Genomic DNA, 24,419 nt, shown 5'->3' with positions numbered 1-24,419 from the left:
TTTGTTTTTTTTTTCTTAAATTCCAAATATGAATGAAATATTATGGTATTTCTTTCTCTCTGACTGACTTATTTCACTTAGCATAATACTTTCCAGGTCCATTCACATTCTTCCAAATGGTCACATTGCATTCTTTTTTTTATGGCTGGGTGATATTCCATTGTATATATGTACCACTTTTTCTTTATCCATTCAGCAGTCAGTGGACATTTGGTCTGTTTCCATAATTTGGCTATTATATATAGTGCTGCTATAAACATTGAGGTGCATGTATCCCTTCAAGTTAGTATTTTTTATTCTATGGGTAAATACCTTGTTGTGCAATTCCTGGATTGTAAGGTAGTTCTATTTTTAATTTTTTGAGGAAACTCCATACAGTTTTCCACAGTGGCTGCACCAATTCACATTCCACAGACAGTGCAAGAGGGTTTCCCTTTCTTCACATCTTCACCAACACTTGTTGTTTCTTGTGTTGTTAATTTTAGCCATTTTGACAGGTGTGAGGTGATACCTCATTGTAGTTTCAATTTGTATTTCTCTGATGATCAGTGATGGTGAGCATCTTTTCATATATCTGTTGGCCATCTGTATGTCTTCTTTGGAAAAATGTCTATTCTTGTCTTCTGTTCATTTCTTAATTGGATTATTCATCTTTTGGGTGTTGAGTTTTATGAGTTCTTTATATATTTTGGATAATAATCCTCTATCAGATATGTCATTTGCTAGTATCTTCTCCCATTCTGTAGGTTGGCTTTTAGTTTTGTTGATCCTTTCATTCACTGTGCAAAGCTTTTTGTTTTATTGAAACAAATGAGCATAGGAGAAAAAAAAGAGAGAGAGGCAAACCAAGAAACAGACTCTTAACTATAGAGAATGAATTGATGGTTACGATGGAAGAGGTGATTGGGAGGGATGGAGTAAATAGGTGTTGGTGATTAAGGAGTGCACTTGCAGTGAGCACAGGGTGTTGTATGTAAGTGTTGAAACACTGAATTGTACACCTGAAACTAATAATACGTTGTATGTTAACTAATTGGAATTTAAATAAAAACTTAAAAAAAGTACTTATACATGGATATCCATAGCAGCATTGTTCATAATAGCCAAAAAGTGGGAAAAAAAACAAATGTCCATGAAGTGAATGCATAAAGAAAATGTGATATAGCATAGAATGGAATATTATATAGGCATATAAAGTAATGAAATACTGAAACGTGCTACAAAATAGATGCTTCTTGAAAACATTATGTTAAGTGAAAGAAACCAGTCACCAAAGACCACATATTTTATGATTCAATTTATATGAAATATCCAGAATAGGCACATCTATAGAAATGAAAAGTAGTATCAGTAATTGCCAGGGGATTGAGATAGGGAGGAATGAAAAATGATTGTTAATGAGTATAGGGTTTCTTTTTGGCATGCTGAAAGTATTCGGAATTTGGGTGATTACATTACATTACATTACATTACATTACATTATATTATGAAACATTACATAAGGTAATATGAAATAGACCTCACATGTTATGTAATGAAATTTTGATTGAAAATTATATTGATCAGTCATGGGTACAGTAGTTTACATTCAATTTATAAAATGTGGATATAAGATTTAAATAGTAGTAATAGTAGTATGCTTGTAAGTGTTTAACAATTAGCTAAGGGAAAAAACCTGATTTATAGCATTTCTTGATTTATGTGGTATAAAGATTCCCACTCTGGGCGATTTCATGGATCATTAAATGTGGAATTTAGAAGAGATGCTAACAGTTGGCTTTTTCAAGGAAGTATGAGTAGGCTTTAGCTTACACTGGAGATTCATCCCAGAAAATCAAGAGGGAAGTGCTATTAAAGAACAAATGGCAAACTTCAGATTTCTTCTAAAGGAAGAAATAAAGTATTTTCACATACATAGATGAAGAAAAAGGGAATATTGAGAGAAACCATGGAGCACAGATTTCAAAAAATAATTGCTATTTTCACAATGCTTGCTTTTCGGTTTTTTTTTTTTTGGATCCAAATGAAAAATCAAATTAAATCCTGCATTTACTGAGCATGCTATATTATGTATACTAACAAAGAAATAGAAATGCATTAGACACTTTCCCTGTTTTTAAGTAGTTTGGAGTCTAGCAAGAAAGATAACACAAGAATACAAATGATTGAAGAGGAATTGGAGTGGGATAATGGTATGAGAAGCCTAAATGCCAAGAATAAGGAACTTCAGAACATGTGTTTTTGTTCTTATCATTTTTTTTAAATAGAAGTTATAAATGCACACAGCTTAAGGAGCCGAGTTCTGTAAAACTTGCTATAAAACCAACATTCCTTATTCTTTCCCTACTCCTATTTTCCAATAGCTGGAATCAAGCACTTTTTACCTCCACCTATGAATAATGTGTTTTATTAATTAGAATTAGGTTTGCCTGTAACAGAAACACTCAATAGTAATTCAGACAAGATATTTTAATTTCATGTACAAGTCCAGGGATGTACAACTTAAAATTGGCATGGCAGTTCTGCCCCATAAACTCCTGAGTGACTCTGGTACATTCCACCTTCAATTCTGCCATCTCTATGATGTACTTCTTGCCCACAAGGTCCAAAATTATGACACTTATGGTCCAGGAAGCAAGACAGAGGGGGGTAAAAGAAGAGGCAAGGGGTGTGTACCAGCTATCTTTTAAAGAGGATTCCCAGAAACTGTCACAAGACACATTCACTTCTAACCCACTGGCTGAAGATTAGTTCCATGGTCATACCTAACTGTAAGGGATGCTGAAAATGCAGTTATACTCTGGGAAGCCATATGCCCAACTAAACTTTTTTATTATTCTGGAAGAGGGAGAAGACAGATATTGGGAAATACCTAAGAGTCTCCCTTCTCTCTGTTTATATGACTATTTCTTGATTTTTCAATGCTAGCCATTGTTGATTGATTTTCCACTAAAATACGAGGGTTTATCCTCAATCTTTTTCAAGATCTCTTCAGTGATCCTTTTACTTACATGCATACTTTTTCTCTTTTATTCTCCCAGTTTGGTTATTTCATAATTTCAGTTAGTTAGTTATCCAGTGTTAACATTATTATAACTAAGTAAGTGTTTTACATATTTGACTTATGTAGTATACTATTATACTACATATTAACATATGTAGTATATTATATTTTACTATTTCTGTGTAACATTATTTTGTTTTTTGTTTTGTTTTTGTTTTATGTTCATTGTTAGTTTTTTGGGTTTTTTTTTTTTTTGCATTTTTGCTTGCTTAATTTTGTAGGTACTTACTACTAATTTATTCTGAAACCCTTCCCAGGTGCATATCTCTCTTCTCAATACATTCATACACATTTGGTAGTGTAACAGTTTTATCATCTTGAAGAAATTTTTCCTGAAATCTGATTTGTTCCAGTCTGAATTGGTAGGTCTTCACCTGGAACACAGATGTTATCCTGAGATTTCCATTTTCAATGTGGTTATCTTTTTCTGTACTTTCAGTAAGTTATCATGAAATTCATTGCCATGGGGGAGACCACATTCTGCAAGAGAGAGGAGACAGTGATAGAATATTCCTAAACATACTCTCTCAAAATGAAAGATATAAAAATCTTTCCTCTTCGGACAGTGTTTGCTGCATCCCATAGAGTTTGAACCATTGTGCTCTCATTTTCACTTGTCTTCGTGTGTGTGTTTTTTTTTTCATTTGTTGATTGATCCATTCATTGTTTAGTAGCATGTTATTTAGCTTCCATGTAGTTGTGTTCCTTCCAGATTTTCTTGTGATTGATTTCCACTTTCAAAGGAGGGTGGTTGGAAAAGATGTGTGACATGATTTGCTAAGATTTTTTATGCCCTAATATATGGTCAGTCCTGGAGAATGTGCCATGTGTACTTGAAGAGAATGTGTACTCTGCTGTTTTGAGATAGGATGTTCTGAATTTATCTGTTAGGCCCATCTGGTCCAATATGTCATTCAAAGACAGTGTTTCATTCTTGTTTTTATGTTTGTATAATCTATCCATTGATGTAAGTGGGATGTCAAAATCCCCTCTTATTATTGTATTATTACCAATTTCTTCTTCTATGTCTGTTAATAGCTGTTTTCTTTATTTAGGTGCTTTAATGTTGGTGCATAAATATTTACAATTGCTATATACTTTTGTTGGACTATTCTCTTTATCATATGCAGTGTCTTTCTTTGTCTCTTGTTATAATCTTTGTTTTAAAGTCTATTTTTTTCTGATATGAGTACTGATACAACACCTTTCTTCTTGTTTAGATTTGTATGGGAAATGTTTTCCATCCTTTCACTTTTTATGTGCATGTGTCTTTAGTTCTGAAGTGAGTCTCCTTTGGCAGCACATAGATGGATATTGCTTTTTATCCACTCTGTCACCCTATATTTTTTTATTGGAGCATTTAGTCCATTTAAACAGATGCAAAAATTCTCAATAAAATACTAGCAAGTAAAATCCAATAATACGTAAAAGAATCATTCACCATAATTAAGTGGGATTTACTCTTGGGTTGCAAGGGTGGTTTAATATCTACAAATAAATCAATGTGATATACCACATTAATAAAAGAAAGGATAATAACCAAATGATCCTCTCAATAGATGCAGATAAAGCATTTGACAAAGGACAATATCCATTCATGACAAAAACCATCAATAGAGTAGGTTTAGAGGTAACATAACTCAACATAACAAAGGTCATATATGAAAAACCTACAGCTATTATAATTCTCAATGTGGAATTCATATAATTTCACTCATATGTGGAATTTAAGGAACAAAACAGATGAACCAACAATGGAAAAATATCAAAAACCACACCTTTAAATTCAGAGAACAAAATGGTGATTGCCAGAGGGGAGGTAACTGAAAGGAGGGGTAAAATATATGGGATCAAGAGTATGTTTATATTTATGAACACTGAGTAATGTATGTCATTGTTGAATCATTATATCGTAGATGTGAAACTAATATAACACTATGCCAATTATTACTTCAATAAAAGAAAGAAAAAAAGAGACATTGATAGCAATAGAATAATAGCAGGGGACTTTAGTAGCCCATTTGCATCAATGGATAGTTTTTCCAGCCAGAAAATCAATAAAGGGCCTTAAACAACATAGTAGAGCAAATGGACTTTAAAAACATATACAGAACATTTCATCCAAAATCAGCAGAATTCACATTCTTCTCAAGCTCACGTGGAACATTTTCCAATACAAATCACATATTAGGCCACAGGTCTCAATAAATTTAAGATGATTGAAATTTTATTAAGCATCTTTTCTGACCACAAGAGCATGACACTAGAAATCAATTACAAGAATAAACTGGCATCATAGATTTCTTAGAAACAAATGAAAACAAACAAAAAAAATGACTTACCAAAATCTATGGGATACAGCAAAAGTGGTTCTAAAAGGAAAGTTCATAGTACTACAAGCTATGAAAAAGAGAAACCTCAAATAAACAATTAACTATAGACCTAAAGTAACAAGAAAAAAAAAGTTAGTAGAAGAAAGGAAATAACAAAGATTAGAGTGGAAATAAATTAGATAGTAAAAGTGAAATAGAAAAGATGAATGAAATCAAGGGCTGTTTCTTTAAAAAGATAAACACAGTTCACAAATCTTAGGCAGTTTCACCAAGAAAAAAGAAGGCTCAAATAAAAACAGAAATGAAAGAGAAATTACAACTGATACCACAGAAATACAAGGGTTCATAAGATTATTATAAATGCTCTGGAGCAACACATTAGACAACCCAGAATAAATTGATAAATTACTGGAAACACAATATTCCAAGACTGAATCATGAAGAAATAGGAAATCTAAGTTGACTTATTATTAATGAGGAGAATGAATCAATAATCAAAAAACTCTAAACAAACAAAAGTTGCAACCAATCCCTCAGAGATACAAACAATTATCAGGGAGTACTATGAAAAATTATATGCCAACAAACTGGACAACCTGGAATAAATGGACAAATTCCTAAACACCCACATGCTTCCAAAACTCAATCAGGAGGAAATAGAAAGCTTGAACAGACCCATAACCAGCGAAGGAATTGAATCAGTTATCAAAAATCTCCCAACAAATAAGAGTCCAGGACCAGATGGCTTCCCAGGGGAGTTCTACCAGACGTTTAAAGCAAGAGATAATACTTATCCTTCTCAAGCTATTCCAAGAAATAGAAAAGGAAGGAAAACTTCCAGACTCATTCTATTAAGCCAGTATTACTTTGATTCCTAAACCAGACAGAGACCCAGTAAAAAAAGAGAACTACAGGCCAATATCCCTGATGAATATGGATGCAAAAATTCTCAATAAGATACTAGCAAATCGAATTCAACGGCATATAAAAAGAATTATTCACCATGATCAAGTGGGATTCATTCCTGGGATGCAGGGCTGGTTCAACATTCGCAAATCAATCAACGTGATACATCACATTAATAAAAAAAAAGAGAAGAACCATATGATCCTGTCAATTGATGCAGAAAAGGCCTTTGACAAAATCCAGCACCCTTTCTTAATAAAAACCCTTGAGAAAGTCGGGATAGAAGGAACATACTTAAAGATCATAAAAGCCATTTATGAAAAGCCCACAGCTAACATCATCCTCAATGGGGAAAAACTGAGAGATTTTCCCCTGAGATCAGGAACACAGCAGGGATGCCCACTCTCACCACTGTTGTTTAACATAGTGTTGGAAGTGCTAGCATCAGCAATCAGACAACAAAAGGAAACCAAAGGCATCAAAATTGGCAAAGATGAAGTCAAGCTTTCACTTTTTGCAGATGACATGATACTATACATGGAAAATCCTATAGACTCCACCAAAAGTCTGCTAGAACTGATACATGAATTCAGCAAAGTTGCAGGATACAAAATCAATGTACAGAAATCAGTTGCATTCTTATACACTAACAATGAAGCAACAGAAAGACAAATAAAGAAACTGATTCCATTCACAATTGCACCAAGAAGCATAAAATACCTTGGAATAAATCTAACCCAAGATGTAAAAGATATGTATGCTGAAAACTACAGAAAGCTTATGAAGGTAATTGAAGAAGATATAAAGAAATGGAAAGACATTCCCTGCTCATGGATTGGAAGAATAAATATTGTCAAAATGTCAATACTACCCAAAGCTATCTACACATTCAATGCAATCCCAATCAAAATTGCACCAGCATTCTTCTCAAAGCTAGAACAAGCAATCCTAAAATTCATATGGAACCACAAAAGGCCCCGAATAGCCAAAGTAATTTTGAAGAAGAAGACCAAAGCAGGAGGCATCACAATCCCAGACTTTAGCCTCTACTACAAAGCTGTCATCATCAAGACAGCATGGTATTGGCACAAAAACAGACACATAGACCAATGGAATAGAATAGAAACCCCAGAACTAGACCCACAAACGTATGGCCAACTCATCTTTGACAAAGCAGGAAAGAATATCCAATGGGAAATAGACAGTCTCTTTAATAAATGGTGCTGGGAGAACTGGACAGCAACATGCAGAAGATTGAAACTAGACCACTTTCTCACACCATTCACAAAAATAAACTCAAAATGGAAAAAGGACCTGAATGTGAGACAGGAAACCATCAAAACCCTAGAGGAGAAAGCAGGAAAAGACCTCTCTGACCTCAGCCGTAGCAATCTCTTACTCGACACATCCCCAAAGGCAAGGGAATTAAAAGCAAAAATGAACTACTGGGACCTTATGAAGATAAAAAGCTTCTGCACAGCAAAGGAAACAACCAACAAAACTAAAAGGCAACCAACGGAATGGGAAAAGATATTTGCAAATGACATATCGGACAAAGGGCTAGTATCCAAAATCTATAAAGAGCTCACCAAACTCCACACCCGAAAAATAAATAATCCAGTGAAGAAATGGGCAGAAAACATGAATAGACACTTCTCTAAAGAAGACATCCGGAGGGCCAACAGGCACATGAAAAGATGCTCAACGTCACTCCTCATCAGGGAAAGACAGATCAAAAGCACACTCAGATATCACCTCACACCAGTCAGAGTGGCCAAAATGAACAAATCAGGAGACTATAGATGCTGGAGAGGAGGTGGAGAAATGGGAATCCTCTTGCACTCTTGGTCGGAATGCAAATTGGTGCAGCCACTCTGGAAAACAGTGTGGAGGTTCCTCAGAAAATTAAAAATAGACCTACCATATGACCCAGCAATAGTACTGCTAGGAATTTACCCAAGGGATACAGGAGTACTGATTTATAGAGCACTTGTACCCCAATGTTTACAGCAGCACTCTCAACAATAGCTAAATTATGGAAAGAGCCTAAATGTCCATCAACTGATGAATGGATAAAGAAATTGTGTTTTATATACACAATGGAGTACTACGTGGCAATGAGAAAGAATGAAATATGGCCCTTTGTAGCAACGTGGATGGAACTGGAGAGTGTGATGCTAAGTGAAATAAGCCATACAGAGAAAGACAGATACCATATGTTTTCACTCTTATGTGGATCCTGAGAAACTTAACAGAAGTCCATGGGGGAGGGGAAGGAAAAAAAAAAGAGGTTAGAGTGGGAGAGAGCCAAAGCATAAGAGACTGTTAAAAACTGAGAACAAACTGAGGGCTGATGGGGGGTGGGAGGGAGGGGAGGGTGGGTGATGGTTATTGAAGAGGACACCTTTTGGGATGAGCACTGGGTGTTGTATGGAAACCAATTTGGCAATAAATTTCATATATTGAAAAAAAAAGTTTAGGGCATGATGATGTGGCTGGTAAATTCTATCAAATGTTCAAAGATGATTTAATACTTATCCTCAAAATCTTCCAGAAATTGAAGTGGGGAAAAAGCTTCCAAACTCATTTTAGGGTGGCAACAATATCTTGATACACAAACCAGATAAGGACACTACAAAACAAGAAAGTTACAGTCCAGTATTCCTAATGAACATAGATGCAAAGATCCTTTACAAAATATTAGAAAACTGAATTTAACAATACATTAAAAATACCTTACAACATGGTCAAGTGGGATTTATCCCAGGGATACAATGATGGTACAAGATACATAAATCAATCAACATCATACAGCCACATTAATAAAATGAAACATAAAAATCATATAATCATCTCAACAGATGCAAGAATCATTTGACAAAATTCAATATCCATTTATGATTAAAAATATCTCTTATTAGAGTAGGCACAGAGGGGATGTACCGCAACATAATGAAGTCCGTACATGACAGACCCACAGCTAATATCATTCTCAATTGTTGAAAGTAGAAAGCTTTTCCTCTAAGATCAGGAGAGAATTAATAATGCTCAATCTCCCCACTTTTTGCAACATAGTATTGGAAGTCCTAGTAACAGCAATTAGGAAAGAAAAAGAAAGAAAAGACATATAGATTGGAAAGGCAGAAGTAACACTCATTATTTGTAGATGACATGATACTATGTATAGAAAACTCTAAACACCCCGCCAAAAAAATGTTATTATAAATAAATCCAGCAACGTTCAGATTACAAAGTAAAAAACATTTTTTGTGTTTCTATACACTAATAAAGAACAATCAGAGAAATCAAGAAACAATCACATTTTCAATCACATTGGAAAGAATAAAAAACCTAGAAATAAATTTAACCAAGAAGATGAAATACCTCTACATTTACAGGTATAGGACATTGAGGAAAGAAATTGGAGAAGGCACAATGAAATTCCTATCAAAATTCCAGTGGTATTTTTCACAGAACTAGAAAAAAATGATTCTAAATCTCTTATGTATCCACAAAATATCCTGAATAGCCAAAACAATCTTGAGAAAGAAGAACAAAAGTGGAAGCATCATACACCCTGACATCAAACTATAATGAAAAGATATAATCAAAACACTATAGTATTTCCATGAAACCTGACACATAGATAAATGGAACATATTAGAGTACCTATAAATAAGCCCATGTATATATATATATATATATATATATATATATATATACACTAAACTAATTTATAACAAAAGATGCAAAAATATACAATGGGAAAAGAGTAGTCTCTTCAATAAATGGTGATGGGAAAACTGGACAGCTACATGCAAAAGAGTAATATTGGACCACTATGCTACACTACATAGAAAAATTAATTCATGGTGGATTAAAGACTTCAACATTAGTCCTGAAAACAAAATTTCTGGAAGAAAATGTAAGTGGCAAACTCCTTGCCATTGTTCTTACTGATGTTGTCTTGGATTTGTCTCCAAAGGCAAGGGAAACAAAGCAAAATAAACTGGGGCTACATGAAACTAAAAAGCTTCTGCACAGCAAAAGAAATTATCAAAAAATGAAAAGGCAACCTACTAAATGAAAGAGGATATTGGCAAATTAGATATCCAATAAGAGGTAATATTGAAAATAAAGAACATATGCAAGCCATTAACAAAATAACAAACACCCAGAATGAACCCACAACTATATGGTTAATTAACCTTTGACAAAGCAGGAAAGAATATCCAATGGGAAAGCGACAGTCTTTTCAACACATGATGTTGGAAAAACAAAACAAAACAAAACAAAACTGGACAGCAGCATGCAAAATCAGGAAAACAGACCACTTTCTTACACCATACACAAAAATAAATTCAAAATGGATGAAAGACTTAAATGTGAGACACAAAACCACTAAAATCCTAGAGAAGAACACAGGCAGCAACCTCTTTGACATCAGTTCTAGTAACTTCTTACTGAATAGATCTCCTGAGGCAAAGGAAACAAAAGCATAAGCAGACAATTTGGACCTCTTCAAGACAAAAAGCTTCTGCACAATGAAGGACACAATGAACAAAATTAAAAGGCAACCTGAAGAATGGGAGATTTTTTCAAATGACATATCTGCTAAAGAGTTAGTGTCCAAAATATATAAAGTACTTAAAAAAACTCAACACCCAAAAGTGAATAGTTGAAGTCAAAAATTGGCAGAAAATATGAATAGACATTTTTCCAAAGAAGACATACAGGTGGCCAACAGACACATGAAAAGAAGCTCAATACCACTGATTATCAGGAAAATACAAATCAAAACTACAATGAAATATCATTTCACACCTGTCAGAATGGCTAAAATCTGGGGCACCTAGGTGGCTCAGTTGGTTAAGCATCCAATTCTTGATTTCAGCTCAGGTCATGATCTCATGGTTCATCAGATTGAGCCATGCATCAGGCTCTGCACTGATAATGTGGAGTGATTGAGATTCTGTCTCTTCCTCTTTCTATGTCCCTCCCCTGCTAAGGTTCTCTCTCTCTTTCTCTCTCTCCTCTCTCTCTCTCTCTCTCAAAATTAATTAAAAAGAAGATTTTTTAAAAAAAGAATGGCTAAAATCAACAACACAAGAAACAACAGGTGTTGGCATGGATGTGGAGAAAGTGGAACACTCCTGTACTGTCTGTATAGCCACTCTTGAAAACAATATGGAGGCTCCTCAAAAAGTTAAAATAGAACTACCCCTATAATCCAGCAATTGCATTATTAGTTATTTACCAAAAGAATACAAAAATACTAGTTCAAAGGGATACATGCACCCCAGTGTTTACAGCTGCATTATCTACAATAGCCATATTTTGGAAACAGCTCAAATGTCCATCAGCTGAAGAATGGATAAATAAGTGGTAAATATATGCAATAGAATGTTACTCAGCCATGAAAACTAATGAAATCTCCATTTACAATGACATGAGTGGAGCTAGAGAGTACTGTTAAGCAAAATAAGTCAGCCAGAGAAAGACAGTACTATATGATTTCACTCATATGTGGAATTTAAGAAACAAAACAAAAGAGCATAGGGAAAAAAAGAGAGAGGCAAACCAAGAAACACACTCTAAACTATAGAGAACACACTGATAGTTATGGGGGGGTTAGTTGGGGGAGGGGTTAAATAGGTGATCGGTATTGAGGAGTGCACTTGTGATGAGTGTTCGGTGTTGTAAGGAAGTGTTAAATCACTAAATTGTACACCTTAATCTAATATTACACTGTATGTTAACTAACTTAAATTTAAATAAAAACTTGAAAAAAATAGCAAACAATCCAATTAAATACTGGGCAGAGGACCTGAACAGACTTTTTTCCAAAGAATACATGTAGATGGCCAGGAGGAACATCCCTACTCATGGTAATGGAAATCAAAACACAATGAGATGCCACTTTTCACCTGTCGGAATGGCTAGTATCAGAAAGACAAGAAAAAAAGTGTTGATGAGGATGTGGAGAAAAGGGAAATCTTGTACACTGTTGATGAGAAAGTAAAATGGTGTATCCATAATGGAAAACAGTATGAAGTTTCCTCAAGAATTTAAAAATTGAGCTACCATAGTATCCAATAATTCCATTGCTGGTTATTTATCTGAGGAAGACAAAAACACTAGTGTGAGAAAACATGCACACCCCTATGTTTATTGCAGTATTACTTATAATAGCCTAGGTATGGAAAACAACCTAAGTTCCATGGATGGATCAATAAATATAAAAGATGGTGGTGTGTATATTGCATATATACATTCCCATCAATCCTTAGTTTGTTCTCTGTATTTAAGAGTCTCTTATGCTTTGCCTCCCTCTCTGTTTGAAACTATATACATACATACTCTGCTATAAAAAAATAATACAATCTTGCCATTGGTGACAACATGGGGGGACCTTCAGGGTATTATGCTACATAAAATAAGTCAGACGGAGAAACACAAACACTGCATGATTTTGCTTATATATGGAAACTAAAAAGAAAAACAAACAAAAAATATCTTTACATGTGGAGAACAGATTGTTGGTTGCCAGAAGGGTTGGAGGTTTTGCAAAGCAAAATGGTTGAAGGGAATTAAAAACAAACTTCCAGGTATAAAGTAAGTAAGTCATGGGGAAATAATGTACAGCATGAGGGATACAGTCAATATTATTGTATTAACTTTCTAAGCTGAAAGATGGTATCTAGATTTTTGGTGGTGACCATTTCACAATACATACAAATGCCAAATCAATAAATTTTACACCTTAAACTAACATAATGTTTTATGTCAATTATACATCAATAAATTTTTAAAATGGAGTCAAGAATGGCATGATCAATCTCACACAGTTAGTGACTACAAGCCAAATCTTTTTATTATTATCTAATATTGTTTCTATTTCTATTTTACCAGTGTATGCCCTATCATAAGAATTACCTTGAAAACCTCTTTAAAAATACAGATTACTCCATTCCAGTCTTGCTCTCAGGATTTGCTAGAAAGGATCTGCTAATCTGTATGTTTCCTTTTTCTCAATAATTAGGATCAGGTTAATTTGGAAGAGTTCACTTCACTACACTGTACTATGTCATTGTGGTTAAATATTGTAGCTGGTTCTTTCCTTTTATAATACTTAATCAGATTTTGTGATTTATATTTTCTTCTCAAAATTTCTATTGTCTCTACTTTTACTAGATTGTACGTTTGAGTTCCACGAGGACATATATCATGCCTGGTTGTTCACTACTGAGACTCCACAACTAGAACTGTGCTTGGTACATACTTGATGTTCAGTAATATTTGTGGAATGAATGTTTAACAGAATGGTGTACCCTGTACATATAACATTCCCACCATACAAATATATAATAATATACACTTAAATAGAAGTTTTACATATTGTTTTATATTATTTTAATATAATTTATTGTAAAGTTAGGTAACAGTGTATACAGTGTTCTCTTGGTTTCGTAGGTAGATTCCCATGATTCATCGCTTATAAACCACACCCAATGCTCATTCCAACAAGTGCCCTCCTCAATGCCCATCACCCTTTTTCCCCTCTCTCCCATCCTCCCATCAGCCTTCAGTTTGTTCTCTGTATTTAAGAGTCTCTTATTGTTTGCCTCTCTCCCTGTTTGAAACTATTCTTTCCCCTTCACTTCCCACATGGTCTTCTGTTAAGTTTCTCAAGTTCCACATATGAGTGAAAATATATGATATCGTTCTTTCTCTGACTGACTTATTTCACTTACCATAATACCCTCCAGTTCCATCCACGTTGTTGCAAATGACAACATATTATTCTTTCTCACTGACAAATAGTATTCCATTGTATATATAAACCACATCTTTATCCATTCATCAATTGATGGACATTTCAGCTCTTTGCATAATTTGGCTATTGTTGAAAGCACTACTATACACATTTGCGTTCATGTGCCCCTATGAATCAGCACTCCTGACCATTAAACAGCACTCCTGTTTAATCTCCATACTGGCTTTATAAAGTTTACAAGTGACTAATCTACTACCTTTCACTATATGTTTGCTTTAACCTGTGAAATTATTTCCTTGCTTAATTTTCTGTGTTCCAGTCATGGCCTTTTCTTTCCACTCAAAAAAGTCCCTTTATCATTTCTTATAAAGTTGGTTTAGTGGTGATGAATTCCTTTAACTTTTTTTTTTTTTCTGAGGGGGAGGATCCGGGAAACTCTCTCCCCTTCAATTCTGAATGATAGCCTTCCCGGGTACTCTTTTTTTTTGTTTTTCCTGGGTAGGTTTCTTTGCTTTTTTTTTCCTTTTATCTCTTTGAATATATCATGCCAATCCCTTATGGCCTGCAATGTTTCTGCTGAAAAATTACCTGATAGCCTTTTGGGGTTTCCCTTGTTTTAACTGTTTCTTGTTGTTGTTGTTGTTGTTGTTGTTGTTGTTTTGCTTTGTTTGTTTTTTGGTGATTTTAAATTCTTTCTTCATCATTATATTTTTCCAGTTTAATTATTATGTGTCTTGCTGTGGGCCTCCTTGGGTTCATCTTGTTAGGGGCTCTTCTTACTTCTTGGACCTGTATCTCTGTTTCCTTCCCCAGGTTAGGGAAGTGTACTGCTATTATTTTCTCAAATAATTTTTTCTTTCCCTTTCTCTCTCTTTTCTCCTTCTGAGAATTCTATAATATGAATGTTATTATGCTTGATGGTGTTGCATAGTTTTCTTAACCTATTCTCCTTTTATTATTCTTTTTTTCCTTTTTTCTATTCAATTTAGTCGCTTTCCATTACCCTGTCTTCCAGATCACTTATCCATTTTTCTGCATTCTTTAATCTGCTATTGATTTCCTCTACTGTATTTTTCATGTCAGTCATTGAATTCTTCAACTATGATTCACTCTTGTTTATATTCTCTAACTCTTTGTGGACATTCTCACTGGGTTTATCCACTCTTTTTTCTCAAGTCTTTTCAGTATCTTTATGACCATTACTTTGAACTCTTTATCAGGCATATTTCTTATCTTTGCTTCATTTAGCTCTTTACTGTGATTGTCTTGTTCTTTCATTTGGGAAATATTCCTCTGACTCCTCATTTCATCCAACTCTGTGTGTATGTTTCTATGTATTAGGTAGAACAGCTATATCTTCTGATCTTTCAAGTAGTGGCCTTGTGTAGAAGAGGTCCTGTGGTGCCCTATAGTTCAATTCTCCCATGTCACCAGAACCAGGTGCCCCAGGGGTATCCCCTGTGTGGGTTGCATGCACCTTCCTGTTGTGGCCAAGCATAGTTGCCTTCATCCCAGATAGCTTCTATGGCCCACTCTGCCCTCTGTGAGCACACCTTTGAGAGTTCTGGCTGATGCCAGATAAGACTGGTGGTGGGTGAGGCCATTATTCATTCTATCAGTGTGCTATTAACCTCTCTGCCAAGACCACATACACTGAACCTCAGGGCTCAGTCACTTCCTTGTCCATGCAGCTAAGGGGTCTGGCTACAGGAATTGTGGGTGCCTGGTGTGTTGGTTTGTTACCCCCTCCACATGAGTGGAGTCACTTTGTAGTGGCGCTGGTGTGGGCCAAACCTGCAGACCAGGTGTGGTTGGGAACAGCTTTGGAAGCCATGGCAGGCAGGTCGGTGTGGTTTGTCAACAGAGAAATTCCAGGGTGAAGCACTTGGTGCTGGCAAAGAAGAAGGAGAGTTTTAGAACTGAGTCCCAAAAGCATTCTTTTATTTGTGTTGAGGTTGAAGAACAGTGGTACCCATATGTGCTTTTGTTCCTAGAGAATTCTTCTGTAGTTTTCTTTTCCTGTAGCACATGTTCTCAGATTATTCAATACATCTCTTTCATGGATACCTCAGGGACTTTTCAAGTTGCACCTCCTATTTCTTGGTGAAGTTATTTATTATTATGGCTCTTTAAAAGAAGGTATTGAGTTTATACTGCCATCTGGCTTTCCTGGTCTTGAGCAACCTTGAGTTTTTTACTCTCTTGGTGTAAACCCAGCTGGTTTTCAAAGCCAGAATTTATGGAGATTCCTCTTTCCACTGTAGATCCCCAGTACTAAGGCTGCCTGTTGTGTGGTTTGTTCATCTTACTTCTCCTTGTTTGTGAATTCCTTTCTGTTTGTGGTTAGTTACTCTGGGGGTTTGGTTCCCAACTACATCTTTACCACTCCTACCATTTCTGATGTAACAATCTTTTCATGACTAGCTATGGAATATCTGTTCTTCAAATCTTTAGGTCATTTTCAGAGTTATTTGCAAAGATGCAGGTATTATCCCAGTGTGTCTGTGGCATGAGGTGAGTTCAGGGTCCTCCTATTTGGTCCTCTATCAAAAGGATATTGATTTTAATTAATTGTTCTGGAACTACTGAATATTCACATGAAAGAAAAAATTAATCTAAACATGGATCTTTCATTATTCACAAAACTTATCTCAAAATGGATGATATGCCTAAAAGTAAATGCAAAACTATGAAACTCCTAAAGATAACATAAAAGAAAATCTGGGTGACTTTGTGTTTGTTGATAACTTTTTAAATACACTAAAGTCAAGTTTGATTACAAAATTGATAAATTGGACTTCATTAAAATTGAAAATGTATAGTCTTCAAAAGACATTCTTACAAGAATGAAAATACAAGCCACAAATTGGAAGAATTTTTTTCAAAACATTTTTATGATAAATGTACAAAGGACACTTAAAACCCAACACTAATAAAATAAACAACCTAATTCAAAATAGGCAAACATCTCAATCAATAAAACTAAAAGGCAACTGACAGAATGGGAAAAGATACTTGCAAATGACATATTGGATAAAAAGTTAGTATCCAAAATCTGTAAAGAACTTACCAAACTCAACACCTGAAAAACAAATAATCCAGGGAAGAAATGGACAGAAGACATGAATAGACACTTTTCCAAAGAAGACATCCAGATGGCCAACAGACACTTGAAAAGATGCTCAACATCACTCATCATCAGGGAAATACAAATCAAAACCACACTGAGATATCACCTCACATCAGTCATAGTGGCCAAAATGAACAAATCAGGAGACTATAGATGCTGGAGAGGATGTAGAGAAACAGGAACCCTCTTGCACTGTTGGTGGGAATGCAAACTGGTGCAGCCACTCTGGAAAACAGTGTGGTGGTTCCTCAAAAAATTAAAAATAGAACTACTCTACAACCCAGCCACAGCACTACTGGGAATTTATCCAAAGGATACAGGAGTGCTGATTCATAGGGTGACATGTACCCCGATGCTTATAGCAGCGCTTTCAACAATAGCCAAATTATGGAAAGAGCCTAAATGTCCATCAGCTAACGAATGGATAAAGATGTGGCTTATATATACAATGGAATACTACGTGGCAATGAGAAAGAATGAAATCATTCCATTTGCAGCAATGTGGATGGAACTGGAGGGTATTTTGCTAAGTGAAATAAGTCAGTCAGAGAAAGCAGATATCATATATTTTTCACTCATATGTGGAACTTGAGAAACTTAACAGAAGACCATGGGCTAATGGAAGGGGAAAAAATGGTTACAGAGAGGGAGGGAGGCAAACAATAAGAGACTCTTAAATACAGAGAACAAACTGAGGGTTGATGGGGAGGTGGGGGAGAGGGGAAAATGGGTGATAAGCATTGAGGAAGGCACTTGTTGGGATGAGCACCAGGTGTTGTATGTAAGTGAGGAACCACAGTAATCTACCCCCAAAACCTAGAGCACACTGTACACACTGTATGTTAGCCAATTTTACAATAAATTATATTTTTTAAAAATAGGCAAACATTGAACAGACATTCACCAAAGAATTTAATCAGATGACAAATAAGCATATGAAAATATATACAATATTATATATCATTAGGGAATTGCAAATTAAAAAAATATAAAATACCACATACATTTATTAGAATAATCAAAATCCAAACCCCCAACAGCACCAAATGCTGGAGAAGATGTAAAGCAACAGAAACTCTTACTCATTTCTGATAGAAATGCAAAATGATACATTTGCATGGTCTTTGGAACATATTTTGGCAGTTTCTAAGAAAAGTAAACATAGTCTTAACATATGATACATTAGTTTTGCTGCCTGGTGTTTACCCTGATGGGTTGAAAACTTATGTTCACATGAAAACCTGCACATAAATATTTATAACAACTTTATTTAATTACAAAAGAAATTAGAAGCAGCCATGATGTCCTTCAATAGATGAATAGATAAACTGAAATACATTCAGACAATGGAATATTATTCAGCAGTAAAAATAAGATATCAAGCCATGACAAAAATGGAAAAATTTTAAATGAATATTTCTATGTGAAAGAAGCCAATGTTAAAAGGCTACATAAATGCTGTGTCATTCCAAGTGTATAATATTCTGGAAAAGGCAAAACACTAGAGAGACAGTAAAAAGATCAGTGTTTTCCAGCGACTTGTGGGGAGAGAGAGAATTAGGATAAATAGGTGGAACACAGAAATTTTTAGGGCAGTAAAACTACTATGCTGCATGATAGTTTAATGTTATAAACTGTCATTACATATTTGCCAAAACCCATAGAATGTACAACACAAAGAATGAACCCTAATAGAAATTCTGGACTTCACTTGATAGTTTATCAATATTTGCTCATCAATTGTAACAAATCCACTTTATGAATTTTAGAATGATGTTAAATCAGAGGAAATTGGGTGGGTGAAGGGTACATGGCAAATCTTTTTTGCCTTTTTTTTCCTAGAAATCTAAAACTGATCAAATACTAATGCCTGTTATTTTATTTTTTTTAATTAATACATACAGAAAACAGATTGATGGTTGCCCGATCAGTGGCGGAGGCAGGTGGAGTGTGGAGTTGGGGGATGAAAGAAATGTACCAGGATGGTCAAAATATACAAATAAGGGGCGCCTGTGTGCCTCAGCCAGTTGAGCATCTGACTTCAGCTCAGGCCATGATCTCATGGTTCGTGGGTTCAAGTCCCGCACCTGGCTCTGTGCTGACAGCTCAGAGCCTGGAGCTGGATTCTGATTCTGTATGTGTCTCTCTCCCTACCCCTCACCCGCTTGCTCTCTCTCTCTCTCTCTCTCAAAAATAAACACTTTTTAAAAAGATAAAAATAAATAAATATTAATTTGAAAATCAATAAAAATATAAGTCCATTGAAAAAAAGAAGTGAAATTGACAAACATCTAGCCAGAGTGGCAAAGAAAAAAGACACAAATTAGTAATATTAGGAATGAAATGGGATAATTCTACATACTTTTAAGATAGAAAAAGGATAAACAGAATTTTTAAAACAACTCTACATGGAAAAATTTGACAATCTGGATGAAATGGATTCCTCAAAGGGTGTAAAGTATCACAACTCACCCAATATGAAATAGACTACTTGAATAGCCCTATAACTATTAAGAAAATAAAATTTGTCATTAAAAACTGCCCTCCAAAAGAAATCTACAAGTGCCCAAAATTTACAGTTAACATCACACTTAATGGTGAAAAATATAATGCTTTCCTCCTGAGATCAGGAGCAAAACAAAATATACACTTTGACCACCTTTATTCAATTTGTACTGGAGTTTCTAGCTAATGCAAAAAAAATAAGAAAAGGAAATAAAAGTAACATACAATTATCAGTATTGACAATCCGAAAGAATCTACAGAAACAGTCTTACAACTAGTAAGTGAGTTTAACAATGTTTCTGGATACAAGATCAACATACAAAAATCAATTCTGTGCATATATAGGAAAAAGTGAACATATTGAAACTGAAATTAAGCATATAATACCATTCTCAATCCATCAAAATATCAAATATTTAAATATAAATCTAACATAACATGTATAGGACTTTTATGCTGAAAACTACAAAACATTGATGAAAGAAATCAAAGACATTCTAAATAAATGGAAAAGCATCTGTGTTAATGGACTGAAAGACTCAACAGAGTAAAAATGTAAATTCCTCCAAAATGATATGAAGGTTTAACATAATTCTTACAAAAGTTTCAGCAATATTTTTGATGTAACATAATTATTATAAAAGTTTCAGCAATATTTTTGATGTAGACGGACTTATTGTATAGCTATAGTAATCAAGACTCTGGGGCACCTGAGTGGCTCAGTTGGGTAAGTGTCCGACTTCAGCTCAGGTCATGATCCCACTGTTCGTGGGTTCAAGCCTATGCTGACAGCTCAGAACATGGAGCCTGCTTCAGATTCTCTCTGCCCCTCCCCCACTCATTCTCTCTCTCTCTCTCTCTCTCTCTCTCTGTGTCTCTCAAAAATAAACATTAAAAAGAAAAGACTGTGTGGTAGTCACAGAAAGATACAAATGTAGATCAGTGAAAAGGATTAGAAATAGTCCTGCACAAGTGTAGCCAGCGTAGTTGATTTTTGACGAAGGTGCAAAAGCAATTCAATGCGGAATGTCTTTTCAAAAAATGGTTCTGAAATAATTTGATATCCATTGAAGGCACAAATGAACCATGACCAAAACCTCACACCTTATACAAAAATGAAATCAAAATGGATCACAGATTTAAATATAAAAAATAAAACTATAAAACTTTTAGAAGATAAAATAAGAGGCAATCTTTAGAACCTAGGGCTTGGTGAAGTATTCTTAGAAATGTCACTAAAAGCACAATCCATAAAAGAAAAGAAAAAAAAAAAAAAACAAGAGCTTGGAATTCATCAAAATTTAAAAAAAAAAAACTTTTTTTCTGCAAAATACCAGAATGGTGAAAATAAAAACTACAGACTGGGATAAAATATTGCAAAACCACATATCTGATAAGAACTCCTACCTAGAAAATATAAAGAACTCTTAAAACTCAACATTAAAAAAAAAAGTCAATTAGAAAATGAGCAAAATGCATGAAGAATCATTTCAATGAAGAGAGTGTATGGATAGCAAATAAGCACATGAAAAGATTTTCAACATCACTAGGCATTGGGGAAGTCAAATGAAGAATCATTTCAATGAAGAGAGTGTATGGATAGCAAATAAGCACATGAAAAGATTTTCAACATCACTAGGCATTGGGGAAGTCAAATTAAGAACTCAAGGATTGGGGCACCTGGGTGCCTCAGTCGGTTGAGCCCTCTGACTTTGGCTCAGGTCATGGTCTCACAGCTTGTGAGTTTGAGCCCCGCATCGCGCTCTGTGCTGACAGCTCAGAGCCTGGAGCCTGCTTCTGATTCTGTGTCTCCCTCTCTCCCTGCCCCTCCCCCACTCATGCTCTGTCTCTCTCTGTCTCAGAAATAAATAAACATAAAAAAAGTTAAAAAAAAAAAAGAACTCAAGGATCTATCACTGCATGCATCAGTGAAAATAGATAATCTTTTTCATTACTAAGAATACCAGATGCTGGAAAGAATGCGAAAAAAACTGGGTTTTTCATACATTGCTGGGAGAAATGTAAAATGGTACAACTCTTCTGGAAACAATTTGACAGTTTTTCATGAAACTAAACATGCAATTACCATACGGCCAATCATTTGCATTCTTGAGCATTTGTCCTGGAGAAATGAAAACTTAACGTCTGCACAAAAGCCTGTTCATGACTGTTCATGACTGTTCATGAAATTTTAAGGGCCCCTAATTGGAAATAACTTGTGTCCTTTGATGTGGGAATGATTAAACAAACATTGCAAATAAATTGGAAAAAAATTAGTTCATAAATATCATGTAATACAACTTAACAATAAGAAGGAATGGAGTATTGATACATGCAACTTGAAAAAATCTTCAGGGCGCGTGAGTGGCTCAGTCGGTTAAGCTTCTGGTTTCTGCTCAGGTTGTGATCTTGTGGTTTGTGGGTTTGAGCCCTGGGTCGGTCTCTGTGCTGACAGCTCCGAGCCTGGGGCCTGCTTTAGATTCTGTGTCTCCCTCTCTCTCTGCTCCTCCACTGCTCACGCTCTATCTCTGTCAAAAATAAATAAGCATTAAGAAAGTTAAAAAAAAGAAAAAGTCTTCAGAAAATTATGGTGAGTGAAAAAAGCCAACTTCAAAAAATTACATACTATGACTCCATTCATAAAACATTCTTGAAATGACACAATTAAAGATGTGGAAGATAGATTAGTTGTTGACAGTGGTTGGGAATAGTGGATAAAAGAAGAAGAAGAATAGTGTGATAAAGGAACATAGAACTGTACATACATACTGTGTAATTTCAATTTAATGTTTTAATTATTGTGATACAATTAGGTTAAACATAAATTGGAGAAAGCTGAGTGAATTTACCTCTGCCACTTTCTGTGAATCTAAAAATATTTTACTATAAAAAGTTTTAAAAATTGGTTCTGAGTCCAATGAAATGAAATTTTACAAATTTTGAAATACCCAAGTAACCATTAAAGAGCTGAAGTTAATAGAAGTTACATTTTAATCAAGGAAGAACAAGGTTGGAAATGGCATATGAACTATAGTTATAACTATCTGTCTGGTCCCTGTAGAAAAGAACTAATTTGTGTTTTGTTTCAAAGATTTGGTGGGTTATTTCTACAGAAAAAGAAAACCAAAAACAAAATTTTGTGAATTTTTAACTAATTTTAAAAGATATAATCATTTATATTAAATAAGTACTTTCTCAAAAAATAACATTGGTATTTAATTATCTTTTATCAAAATATTAAATATATTTTGTTTAATTTCCCCTCAAGGTTGTTCTGTTTGAATTATGTTTGCTTCATAAACATGAATATCTGCTTATAAATATTTTGTTAGCCCTTTATTCAACATTGTATTTGACATTTTTGTACATTATAGTATGTAAAATCAGTAAAATGACCAATTTCAAACATGAAAAAAAAAAGTCTAAAAAAAGTGTTCTGCAATAGACTGCATGTTTCTTGAAAGTCTGAATATTTAGGTAAATGTTACCTTTCTGCTAATAGTATATTTAAAATAAAAGCATAATTACTTTTATTTTTGCTTATTGACTAATAATTAAATTTTCTTATTCTAGGTACCTATTTATTTCTAATCATATTTTATGCAGCATCCATTTATTATTTTAATGGCCAAACCTGCTAAAGGTTCTATGTTTACAAAAATTCCTTTTGTATTTCTCTTATAAGACTTGGATTGGGAATAGAAGAAGGAAATATCGTTTAATGGGGATTGAAGTTCCACCTCCAAGAGGAGGCCCTGCTGATTTTTCTGAGCAGCCTGAGTCTGGTTCTTTGTCTGCACTCACATCAGGAGAGGAAGCTGGTCCAGAAGTAGGAGAGGATAATGACAGAAATGATGAAGTATCCATCTGTTTGTCTGAAGGAAGCTCTCAAGGTATTTTATATGCTGCACTTCCTAATAATAGCTTTTGTAACTTTGATGGATTTTTAACTTGCTTTTCAGCTAATTGCATTTCACATCTAAAGTTCTCAAAACATTTGGTTAAACGTTTGAAAATAAATTGATTTATTTTTATTTATTTTTACTTTATTGATATGTATATACACATATATACATAATGAAATGATTACTGCAGTCAAAATAATTAACATATCCATCTCCTCACATAGCTACCATTTATGTGTATGGTTAGAACACCTGAAATCTACTCTTAGCAAATTTCTAGAATGCAATATAGAATTGTTAACTGTAATAATCATATGCATTAGATCTCTAGACTTATTCATCCTACATAATTGCAAATTTGTATCCTTTGACCAAATTCCCCCATTTTCCTGATCTCCCCACCATGGTAACTACCATTCTGTTCTCTGCTTCATTTGACTTTTTATGATTCCATGTATAAGTGAGATCATGCAGTATTTTTATTTCTGTGCCTGGCTTATTTCAGCTAACATAATGTCCTCCAGGTTCATTCTTCATACATTATATATACAGTATATATATATATATATATATATATATATATACACATATATACATATATATATATAGTCTCAGTTATGTGGAGAATCTTAATATAATATTATATAATCTCAATTTCTTTATTTATTCATCTGTCAACAGATAATTAGGCTGTTTTCATATTTTGACTACTATAAGTAATGCTGCAAAAAATGTGGAGCACAGATAACTCTTAGAGGTACTGATTTTATTTATTTCGGTTATATATCCAGAAGAGGGA

At 34.4% G+C, this 24,419-nt stretch overlaps 1 protein-coding gene across 4 annotated transcripts in view; it reads left to right on the top strand.

Moving 5' to 3' along the window:
* HDX (highly divergent homeobox) overlaps positions 1-24,419 on the top strand; it is a 172,438-nt gene that overhangs the window by 110,818 nt on the left and 37,201 nt on the right. For all 4 annotated transcript variants that reach the window (XR_006213576.1, XM_042975187.1, XM_042975188.1 and 1 more), the window contains exon 6: positions 23,401-23,608. Coding sequence is in view for 3 of the 4 variants with exons in the window: in XM_042975187.1 (XP_042831121.1) it covers positions 23,401-23,608 (208 nt within the window). In the remaining variant the exon portion in view is untranslated. The remainder of the gene's footprint in view (positions 1-23,400; positions 23,609-24,419) is intronic.

Source organism: Panthera tigris, chromosome X (genome assembly GCF_018350195.1).
Source record: "Panthera tigris isolate Pti1 chromosome X, P.tigris_Pti1_mat1.1, whole genome shotgun sequence".
NCBI classification, from domain to species: Eukaryota; Metazoa; Chordata; class Mammalia; order Carnivora; family Felidae; genus Panthera; species Panthera tigris.
This window is presented reverse-complemented; position numbering and strand designations above follow the sequence as displayed.